Below are 11,317 nucleotides of genomic sequence, written 5' to 3' on the forward strand. Positions count from 1 at the left end.
TTTAAAGAAGACCTAACTCCTCCATTTGACCAATCACCAATCTCTGGAGTGTCTCCTCCCTCTTCCAGGCACCCTCCCACATCTCTTCCATTTCCAGCTGACGCCTGGACCTTAATGACAGTTGTCTGTTCATTGGTTTATCTTACAATTCAGGAACTCAAGTTTTGAAATATGGACACCCAGTCACTTAACTGCTAACCTCCACCCCCACCTTGAGACTCGACCGTGGTACAAGGACATTTTTATTTAACAAACAAATGAGAAATGTAAAAATTTGACGGTTGACGCTTTATTTTGTGTTTTCGGTACAGTTTGTTGGGGGTGGGGGAGGCAACAAAGTTAGAGGTCCAATAAAATGTCAGTTAAATTCGGCTACTGTCAACAACCCAAAACTTCCAACATAAAAATCAAAGCAAGCTGGTGAAGATTATGAGATAATCTTGGGCACTTTCCTAACACTAAACACAAACCAAGATGCGGCCACCACTTGTGCATGCGTCCACGGAGTTCTTCAGCTGCAAAGTCGCGGTTAAAGACCAGCACGCTGCCGCTAAAGGGCTAGCGCCTTCCCGCCTGCTGCGCAGCTGGGTTTGTCCAGCCAGCCGCAGGCGGTTTGGAATCCTCGCCCACCTCCACGTACTGTAATGAGAACGTTAATTACCGAGTTTCACAAGCCTGCGCTACGAAATGCTTTGTTACCTATTTTATTAAGTCCGGAACACAGATGCGTGAAAGGTGATTGGTGTTTTGTTTTCAAGCAAGCTCGAATGTTGGTTAAGCTACCTTTGGGGGGAAAACAGAGACTAAGTAGATTTCCAGGATTTAAGGAGTGGATACTCTGCAGCAAAACAGCTCATGCTCGAGCCTGAAAAACTGAACTGTGAGGCCAGGCGAACTTCCCCACCCCGCACACCCAGCGACCATGGCGCTCCCACCGCCCGCCGGCACCTACACTACACCCTAGGAAACTCAGGGCCGTCCAGGGAAGTTCATCTGCAACACCCTTGCTATTTGCACCCTTGGCCTGGGCTCTCTAGCCCTCCTAGGTCCGCACGGGTTTGGTTGGTGGGAACAAGTGAGCCTGTGCACTCAGGTCGGGGAAGAGGAAAGAAGGCCCCTCTGGGTCAAAGCTGTTGAGGAGCAGTCCCTAGGCCTGGGAACTGGCGGATCCCAGGACATCCTTTCTCTGCACCAAGGGCAACCCGACTGTGCCGCACCGCTGACTACCATCCTCCCGGCCACGCGATACCAGAGCTACAGGGAGAAACGCGGATTACCCCAGTCACTGGGTGAATTTAAGGTAAGGATGTGATGGCTTCTGATTCTAAAGAGGTGGAATACATCTAGAACCCCAAGCAACTGCGTCGCTCCTGGGAACACCAACACTCGCTGGGTAACTTTAATTGCCAGGGAATGGGGCCAGGGAGGAAGGCGCCCTACAGTCTGTTGTCTAGGCGAGAAGTCTGGAAATGTCCTCCTTATTGGGGCCAACTCTCCTTAGATTCAGGACGCGGGAGCGCGGGAAGATTGGCTGAGGTCGCGCCCCGCCCCGGACCCAGCCAGCCCTCACTTGGAGAATTGAGCTTGCACCGCTGCCAGGCCCAGGCCAGTAGGGACCAGATGCGGGAATTTGCACACCGCACACGAGCAGAGGCCCGGGCCACCTGCGCCACCAGCGGGAAGAGCGAACTGGCCGCACGGTTGCTCGTCGAGCGCTAGGGACAGGTACTTGGTGGGGCGCAGTGTTTCGGGGGGCCCTACAGCGCCTGGTGCCAGCAGCACAGAGCCGGGCGCGGCGGCCAGCAGGGGCAGGCCGGCCAGGAGTAGGCGCGGGGCTGCAGGCCCCGCACCCTCGCCGAGCGCGCGGCGCAGCTCCTGCAGGGAGCTTCCCAGCAGCAGGATGTAGTTGCGGGCGAGCAACAGCGTAGCGATCTTGGAGAGCTTGCGGCCCGGTGCTCCCTGGCAGTGCGCCGCCGAGTAGGGCAGGATGACTTCGCGCAGTGCATCCATGGCCAAGTTCAGATCCTGCATGCGCTTCCGCTCGCGGCTGTTGATCTTGCGCCGCAGCTGCTGCTGCTGCTGTTCCTCTTTGGCGTCGGCCCGGGCACCCCGGGACTCCGGCGCCGTTCCCAGCGGCTCGGCGAGCGATGCTTCTGGCTTCTCGCGCGCAGCTTTGGGGAGGAGGGCCGCAGTGGAAGAGGAGGAGGATGTGGAGGAGGAGGACGACGAAATGGGTGGCTGTCTGTAACCCACCAGCTCGTACAGCGAAGTCCCGAGCTGCACGTCTCCCGGCCGCTGTGGCCGCAGCATGGTCGCGGGAGCGGCGTTCACGCGCGCCTGAGAAATCGCATAGTACATCTGGGGTGGGGGGCGGTGGGGGCGACCGAGGGCGCCCTTCACTAACGCCCGGGGGTGGGCCGGCCGGCAAATCGCCCTCCCCGCGGACCTGCGCAAGGGCGGACTATGGAGAGGCGCACTCCGCGCCTGACACCTTTAAACCCGGCTTGGGAACCTGAGAGGATCGCGGTTGGTGGTGTGCAGCCAATGGAGGAGCAAGGCTGGCCACAGGCGAGCGTTCATTGGCTGCCTGTGCCGAGGTGCAGCCAGAGTCCCTGGGGATGGTTATCTTGGGCGCCTGCGCGGGTGTCATAGCACCCGCCCCGGTAGGGGAAGAGGGGCGCTTTAGAGCAAAACACCCACTTTTCTTGCATAGTTCTAGTTCCTCTGGCCTGGTTAAAATGGCTATTGACTCTCTCCCTCTTCTGTCTAGCTCGACTACACCTTTACACGCGTCCTTATAAAATGTGGTCCTCCTGCTATCCCAACATTTGGGACTGCTTCAGCTGGCACGAAGGAGACCAGCATGCGGTCATATAGCAAGTTCCAGGCCAGTCTGGGTTACAAAGTGTAAAAGAAATGTAGTCAAATATTCGTAATGTAGCGTATACTATGCCTAAGCGCACGTTCTGTCGTGTTAAGGCCTGTCCATTCACATGGTTTGCAACCGATCTCCAGGACCTGTTTGCTTCTGCCAAACTTAAACCATCAATAGATACACACATGCACGCACGCATGCGCGCGCGCGCACGCACACACACACACACACACACCTACCTTCTGTATAACTCTTTATAACCATTAAAAAGAAAACCTTCCCTGCTTGTGCTCATTTGCTTTCTGTTTGCTGTGATAAAGATCACAGCCACAGCAGCCTGGGGAGGGAGACGTTCATTTTCCTTACTCTTGCCAGTCATAGCTCCTCACTGAGGGAAGACAGGACAAGAACTCAAGCAGGCACACAGGCAAGAACCAGGAAGAGTCCACTGAGGAAAGCTGCCTTCCTGACTTGCTTCCCAGGCTCTGCTACCTTTCTTATCTAGCACAGGACTGCATGCCCAGGAATGGTGCTGCTCACAGTGGGTGACATCAATCAGCAACGAAGAAAACGCCTCTGTGAGATGCCCGCCTCTGTGAGGTGCCCACCAGGCCGATCTAATGGAGGCAATTTCCTCATTTAAGGTTCCCTCTTCCAGGGTATGTCAAGCTGACAACCAAGACTAGCCACCACTTCTCCACCTTAGTAATCACCACCCTGGTTGGGTCTGTATGATTGTTTTGCTCAGAGCGACCCGTATAGGTTGTATCTGTATGATCAGAGAGTCCCATCTAAGCTGCATCCAAAACCACTTGTCTTTAGTGACTGACTCACTTTGGTGACTTAGCATGTGTTCAAGCTTCATCCATGTTGGATATAGTATGTATCTAAATTCTTCTCCTTACACATTTTTTGAGACAGAGTCTCTTGTATTCCAGGTTGACCTCCAACTCAATATTTATGAGAAGACAACCTTGAACTTGTGATCCTCCTGTCTCCCCATTTCCCAGGTGCTGGGATTAGAAGCATTCACTAGGATACCTAGTGTGTGCACTGGTGAGACTCTGAAACCAGGGTTTTGTGCGTAGTGGACAAGCTTTCTACCAATAGACTGCAGCCCCAGCCTGACTTCTTCCTCATGAAAGCCAAATAGCACCCTGCACTGCCCAGTAATCGATTATATTTCCTGCAATCACTGTGCCTTTCATTTAACTGTGAGTTCACAGAGGTTGACTTCAATCTTATTATTCAATCTTACTATTATTATTATTAATGCTCCCATGAAATGGATATATTCTGGTTGTGTTTTTAACTACGGAATTTCCCATCAGGTTTGGAGAAAGCAATGTCTGGCTAGCTGAGGGTGGCAATAGGTTGGGTAATCTCGTACTCTCACCCCAGCTCTCTGGTCCAGAGATCTATAGGGATGGCAGAGTCTTAGGGCTTAGATTTGTCTCTTCCTCCCCCAGAGGATGTGAGGTCATTTTATCAGTGACTTGACTCTTGCTTAAGCAAAACCCTCTCTGGCTCTTATCAGAAAGCAACACCCTACATTCCTATCTGTTAAGGGTGGAACCAAAGCTTTCTCTTCCCCCAGTACAGCAGGGCTAACATCTGCATCTTGTCAGAGAGTCAAGGGATGTCCCCAGGAGGAGCAATTTGGTACCTAAACTACTGTGGTTCTCAACTTCCTTAACGCTGTGACCCTCTAATGCATTTTCTCATGGTGTGGTGACCCCCAACTATAAGACTGTTTTTGTCATGAATTCATAACTGTAATCTCGATGCTGTTATGAATCTTAATGTAAATATTTGTGTTTGTGATGGTCTTAGATGAACCCTGTGAAAGGGTTGTTTGTCCCTCGAAGGGGTGGTGACCCACAGGTTGAGAACTGCTAATGTGAGCCAAGGGGCTCTGCCTTGAAGTGGTGCTTGCTATGGGTGCCCATTGACTGTGCTTGCTCATTTCAAGACTGTTGTGTGTCTTGTTCTTTCATCAGTGTTCATCCCATAGGCCCACCTGAGTTCCAGCTTCCAACCTCCAACTGAACTTGTAGCATCCTGTACCAGGGCAGCGTCACACGGCTTTCTTCTTTGCGGGATAGTTCCCATCTGCCCTCTTTCATCATGCTTGACCAATCACTGACAGTCTCTCTAGTCTCGATTGTCTTGTGTGGGTACCATCTTGTCTTGTCCGGTTGGGATGGTTTTCAGAGCAGGGGGTCACCCTGTTTGTTTCTGCATCTGATGGTTTCAAGATCTCCACCAGCCCACGATAATCAGCTCTGCCTTCAAATGCGCAAATGCCCAGTGGAGCAGGCTTGCAGAGAGGAAGAAGCTGGTACTGTTCCTCACTCCAGAAGGGCCTTGTCAAACAAGGTGAGAGGAGGCCACTTAGGGAGAGAAGAGGGGATCTAAGAAGACAGGTTCAAAAACAAATCATACCAGACAGGAAGCAAAACAAAGAGACTCCAAGGAAACAGCCAGAGACCTCAACACCTCACTAATCACATCGCCCTTAGGCAGAGCTGTTGTTGGTTGCTTTTACTCTTTTGGGGGGCCCACTACCCAGCTCCCATACATGAAGGTGTATTCTTACTTATGAATGCCTGCCCTTAGCTTGGCTTATTTCTAGCCAGTTTTTCTTAAGTTATCCCGACTACCTTTTGCCTCTGGGCTTTTATCTTTCTCTGTTCTATATACCTTTCTTTACTGCTTACTCCATGGCTTGATGTGTATCTTGGGTGACTGGGCCCTGATCCTCCTCTCCTCCTTTTCTCGCTCCTAGATCTTCTATTCTCAGATTTCTCCTATTTATTCTCTCTGCCTGCCAGCCCTGCTTGTTCTTTCTCCTGCCTTGCTCTTGACCATTCAGCTCTTTATTAGACCAATCAGGTGTTTTAGACAGGCAAAGTAACACAATTTCACAGAGTTAAACAAATGTAACATAAAAGAATGCGACACATCTTTGCATTGTTAAACATTTGTTCCACAGCAGAAAAAAAATTGTAATATATCTTTAATAATCTACAACATAGAGCAATCTGAAATATTTTTCATGGATGCTTGCATTTGGCTCTCACAAGACCCTGGTAGCTGGGCATTTTTTATTCCTATTAAAGATGGTAAAACAAACAAAAACTGAGGCTATCAGGGAGTGTTGGACTACTGAGTTCCTTCAGATAGGATAAGCAAAGCTTCTTTATCAACAAATGTCTTCTTAAACCACCCCCTCTTGGCCCAAGCTTCCAGAAGGCCCAGAAGAGAGCTGTAAGGAAAAGGGTGGCTGACTGGGTGAAGGAATTAAGTGCCCAGTCAAAGGCTAGCCAGTACTGACAAGGTTATGGGTTCAAGTCCTGTTCCTGAACAATGGGTACCGAGGACACTACCTCCAGAACCCCTGAGCCACCTTGGCAGGCCTTGTTCTGCCCTTTCTCTGAACTCCTTAGTCCAAAGTGCTAGACTGGAGCAAGCCTTGGTGACCCCTCTCTCTCTAGCTTTGTTCTCTGCCCGCTCCCTAGGCAGGGGCCCGAGACAATGACACAGAGAGGCAGAACCCAGTCTTGAGTCACAGTGGCCCAGATGCCCCTCTCTGTTTCCCATCCACAGGCAGGGTCACCAAGGATCTTCCCTCCAGGAGACCTTTTATTGTGGACATCCCTGAGGGATGTTTTACCCTTGGCCTCACTTCATCAGTCCCTCCTTGAGGATAAACAAGTCCCCTCCCCATTAAGGATACATGAGAGTCAGTGTGCATTCAAGTGTCCCAGTGGAGGGCCCCAGAAGAAAGTTCCAGGTGGCCGTACGGTCCCAACATGGCACAGGACTTGGCGCTCTTTGGAGCTGGTGACTTGGATGGCCCCTTGTGTTGGGCCCAGAGCGCCAACAGCATGCAAAGCCTGACAGCTGGTCAAAGCCAGCGAGGCATTGTGGCCACTGGCAGGGACCCATGCAGTCTGTCTCAAGGGGAGGCAGCTGCTGCGGCCCCCCACATTCAGGGCATGCATGGGGCAACAAGTTGCACTAGCCCTAACAACGCTCTTGTCTTTGCCCAAAGGCTGCGTGTGCGCGCGTGCGTGTGTGTGTGTGTGTGTGTGTATGTGTGTGTGTGCGTGTGTGATTCTAGCTACAGAGTGTGTAGCTCAGGCTTCCTGCCCATCCTGGCTTTGGGCTCAGAGCCTGGAACCTGTGAGATGGCAGATATGGGGTGACATGGGTGCTGTAGTTCTGAGCACTAAGGCTGCGTCTCTAAGCCTCCTGTGTCTTCAAATCTTCTGCTTTCCCTCGAGACAGTTTCCTCTCACAAGCAGTTAAAACCAACCGGAGCTGAGACCTAGAACAGAGCGATGGAGTTGTTGTCTTAAAGCATTAAGAAGGGAAAACTCCTTAGAGAAATGGAAATGATTCTATAGACACTGCACCTCACACTATCTACCAGTAGCCATGTTGAATAGCAAGGCCCTCTGTGGCCTCCAGACGTAGCCTGCCTGGAATACAAGAGGCAGGAAGAGCCCCTGAAAACAGCTGCGTGCCGGCCTTCTCCCTTTTGGGGAGAGGAGAGTATAACAAAGAGCAAAGAAAGAATTCTTTGCTGCTTTTTCTAGAAGGAAAGAAACTCTCTGGGGACCACCTCATCAGAATTTAAATCCCTCTTAGAAGCAGCTCTCTCTAAATGAAGATTCCAGCTGGAACAGTGTCAGAGACCATGAGCTGTGTCCGTTTTCAGAAGTCAGTGCGGTGAATTGGGTGCAGGGTCTGGTACCTGGCCGCGTAGTTTTAAACTCTATACCATCCCCTCCAATGTCTTTATTTCTAATACAGCGGGCACAGGCGAAACACGATCTTCTCTCCCGTACTAGTAACACTGATGATTATCAAATGCAGTAGGTGCGTTTTGTGACTACTACAGAGTTTATTTTTATTTTTGAGTGCGTGTATGTGTGTGTTATATGCACGTGCATACGTAGAGGTCAGAGGTTATACCTGTATGTGCACGTGTGGAGGCCAGAGGTTAGTGTCCAGTGTCTTTCTCTGACACTCTCAGTTTTTAAGACAGTCTCTCCCTGAAGCTGGTTCTCACTGGTTGGCTAGACTGGTTGGCTAGTGAGCTCTAGGGATCCATCTGTCGTCCTTCTCCCTCACCCCCGCCACACACACTTGTCTTCCCCGTCCCAGAACTGAGGTTTAAGATGTGTGCTGCCATGCCTGAGTGTTTAACTGGGTGTGGAGAGCAAAACTCAGGTCCCCAGAGCATAAGATGCCCACAGAGCCATGTCCCCAGCCCTTATTTTATTTTACATAAAGTCATGTGCACCTGGTTTTAATGTATGCTACTTTAAATGATTTCGAGTCCAAAAATACCATATGACATATTTTGGGAAAGTAGAAAAATAAATTAAGGGGCATCTGTGTGTTTGGGGGCGTTCCTCAGGCTAACAAAAGCTTGATTCAGCTATTGGTGACATAATTCAAGCAGATGGGCACATACCCTCCCCCATTTTTTTTTTTTTTTCAAATTCAGAGTGACCTACCAGAAGTAGTTAGTTTCTTTGCTCCTGTGAACACCAAACCGGAAGGTCCCCATGGTAAGGGGGTTGTATAAGTAGCCACTGCTTAGCTCACTGCATATCCGAGGACTCTTCAGCATGATCCATAAACACTGAAACATTGTTTTTGTTTTAATGATAGTGGGAGATGGTCTCTGATCCTTCACAAGCAGAGCGGGAACCTGGGTGTCACTGAGAGACCCCCTGAGTAGATGTGATAAGAACCGTGGTGGGTGAGGCACTAAGTGTTAATCTATGCAGTTGGGTGTCTGAAGCATTGGGCAGAGCAAAACTATTTTTCTGAGCTTCTCAGAAAATCAGTAACCAAAGCCAAATGTTCCAAAGGCTTACACCAAGACAATGAAAAGACACAATTTGCTTGGAAGGCTGTGGCTAATTTATAACACAATGTCCAATGTCATGGTTAGTTTTGTTGCAAAAATTTGGCAGTTTAACCCAGAGTCTCAGGCAGCCTGAAAAGATGTGAGAGCGATTCTGGCCGAGGCACCTCTCACTTGCTGGATGTTCCAAATGGTTCAAACAAGCCCTTTCATAGAGACGCGGGGCCAAGTGTGCTCAAAGGAATGAGGGGGAACAAAGGTGGCTGTGAAGTCATTTCCCTGCACTGGGTCCAGCCATCCGGTTTCACTCTTTCCCCATTGAACAGGCAGAATGCGGCAGGAAGAGCGGGGATGAAAAGAACAAACCCGCGGATGTGTTTGGGGAGAGAATGGAGCAAGGCCGGGGCATTGGGCTGCTAAACTTTCAGTCTAGGTTTTCAGACAGGAGCGGATGATGAATTGCAGAAACCTAAAAGGTGGTCAAATATGGGTCACTGAAGCTTCGAGACTGAGCGGCTAGAACACCTGCAGAGGCAGAAGGTTCTGGAAGTCAGTGTGGGCCCCCACGGTTGCTTGGGCAAGGCACCCTGCCCGAAGCAAAGAAAGGGGTCTGTTCACATGCTCACCTGTTGTTTGCTGTTGGCTGCTGGCTCTTCCCCGCCTGTCCGGGCTGGAGGCCCGATGGCTGGATCTGACTCCAGATGAGACCACCAGCGGGAGCAGGAAGGCGGCAAGGAGACTTCCCAGAGTGCAGCTGAGGTGACCGAAGCCTCTGCCTGCCCCTCCACAAGGCGCTCTGAGCTGGCAATATTAACCCAGCTGGGGAGACATCCGAGAGCTATGCAGACCTGCTCAACTGTAATATTCTGGGGACTTTCTGCTTAAAGCTCAGCCTATTTGTGTCTTACAGAGTGGAGTTCACAGGCCCAAGCAGGAACTGAAAGCTGGCTACACATCAATTCTTCTCTGTGGACTAGGACTAGTAAATAGTATTTATGTCCGAGGGATATGATAAGGACTAGAAAATTGTACAGAGCATTTCCTGCCTAGAGCCTGGCACTCAGGAACTCTCAGCAAAATGTCACTTAAGTGCCAGACGGAAACCCCAGAAAGACATTTTATTTCTTGTTTTTCTTCAGACAACTGTAGTGCCCTCGATTCATTTGCTTTAAAAACATGTTTGAACTATGCCAAACACGAGGGGTTCTCTGTTCCTTTGCGTGCTTGCTCCGTGCCTTGGATGCCGCATCCATGAGGATGTGTTTCAGGAATGCTGTCCCGGTCTCACTAAACCAAACCAGCAGCAGTGTGCACAGGAGGGTGTGACCGAGGGTGCTGTCGTGAGGACCCAGACAGCTGGCCTTCACTCCTGGCTCCCTTCCTTACCAGCTGTGTAATTCGGACTAAGAGATTAGCATGTCACTATAGTGAGGAGGATTAACTTGAGCTCGTCTACAGGACCATGGTGAAGATGCAGCCAGTCGGTACCCACAAGGCGTGGAGAGCACAGCATGGGAAGCATTGCCTGATGTTGTCATTTTATGATCCTCTGTGATGGGTTGATGGTGTCCCTGGAATGGACTTTGAAATCCTACCCCCATACCACAGAATGTATTAGAAAGTGGCCCCCTTCAGTTTACTGCAGATTTGATCAGCTGGGATGAATTCATGAGGGCAGGTCTCTATTCTATGTGACCGGTATCCTTTTAAAAAGGGAAATCTGGACACACACACTCACACACACATGCACACACGCACGCACACACACATGCACATTCACACATATATCCTTAAAGAATGCCTTTGTCCATGTAAAGATGAAAACAAGGATTCAGGCAATTCTTTTGCAAACCACCAGCGCATATCTGTAAAAGACAGCGGATATCGCCAACTTCTAGTCGCTAGGGGCTAGGCAGGAACAGATTTCCTCACAGCACTCAGAAGAATCCAGTCCTGCCACCTCCTTGCTCTTGGACTTCTACTCTCCTCGGTAAATAACGAGCCGATAGATTTCTACCAGGCATGCCCAGTCTGCTGCCTCTGGCTGTCTGTGCCCCGGGACAAGTATGAAGAGGGCACAACACAGCTGTAAATCTACTTAAAACATTGCAATATTTTCTGATTTTTTTCTCAATTGTGTGTGTGTGTTGCTTGAGTGTGAACTTTGTTCACGGAGTCATCTCACAATGTTCAAAGGCTGAACATTTCTGGAGGGCACCAAGTGGCACATTGTTTTAGTAACTGGACAATAGTAGTCTATACAAACTCTGATCCAGGCAGTGAGTGGTTGGGCAGACTCTGTGGTCAGAGTCTCAGTGCTCAGGCCCATCCCTGCCTACTGTATGAAGTTTGGGAATTTGGACAGGCTGCTTAGCCTCTAGGTGCCCAAGTTAATCCACATGTACAGAGAAGCTCCTAATTATACTTAAATCTACTTCTTAAGTACCATTGAAAGCAAGGGTTGGCTGGGAAGAGACCAGTGTCAGTGATGGGCAGTGGTGGCAGCAGCAGCTGTTGCTGCTTCTGCTGCCACTGCTGCAGCAGATCTGGGGACC

General features: G+C 50.3%; 1 protein-coding gene across 1 annotated transcript; it reads right to left on the reverse strand.

Annotated features, from left to right (window-relative positions):
• Window positions 1-279: 279 nt before the first annotated feature.
• Olig1 (oligodendrocyte transcription factor 1) lies at window positions 280-2,404 on the reverse strand. Its single transcript, XM_057765158.1, has one exon. The coding sequence runs from the start codon at window positions 2,356-2,358 to the stop codon at window positions 1,567-1,569; it is 792 nt and encodes a 263-aa protein (XP_057621141.1). The 5' UTR covers window positions 2,359-2,404; the 3' UTR covers window positions 280-1,566.
• Between the last annotated feature and the right edge of the window lie 8,913 nt (window positions 2,405-11,317).

This window comes from Chionomys nivalis, chromosome 3 (assembly GCF_950005125.1).
Source record: "Chionomys nivalis chromosome 3, mChiNiv1.1, whole genome shotgun sequence".
NCBI classification, from domain to species: Eukaryota; Metazoa; Chordata; class Mammalia; order Rodentia; family Cricetidae; genus Chionomys; species Chionomys nivalis.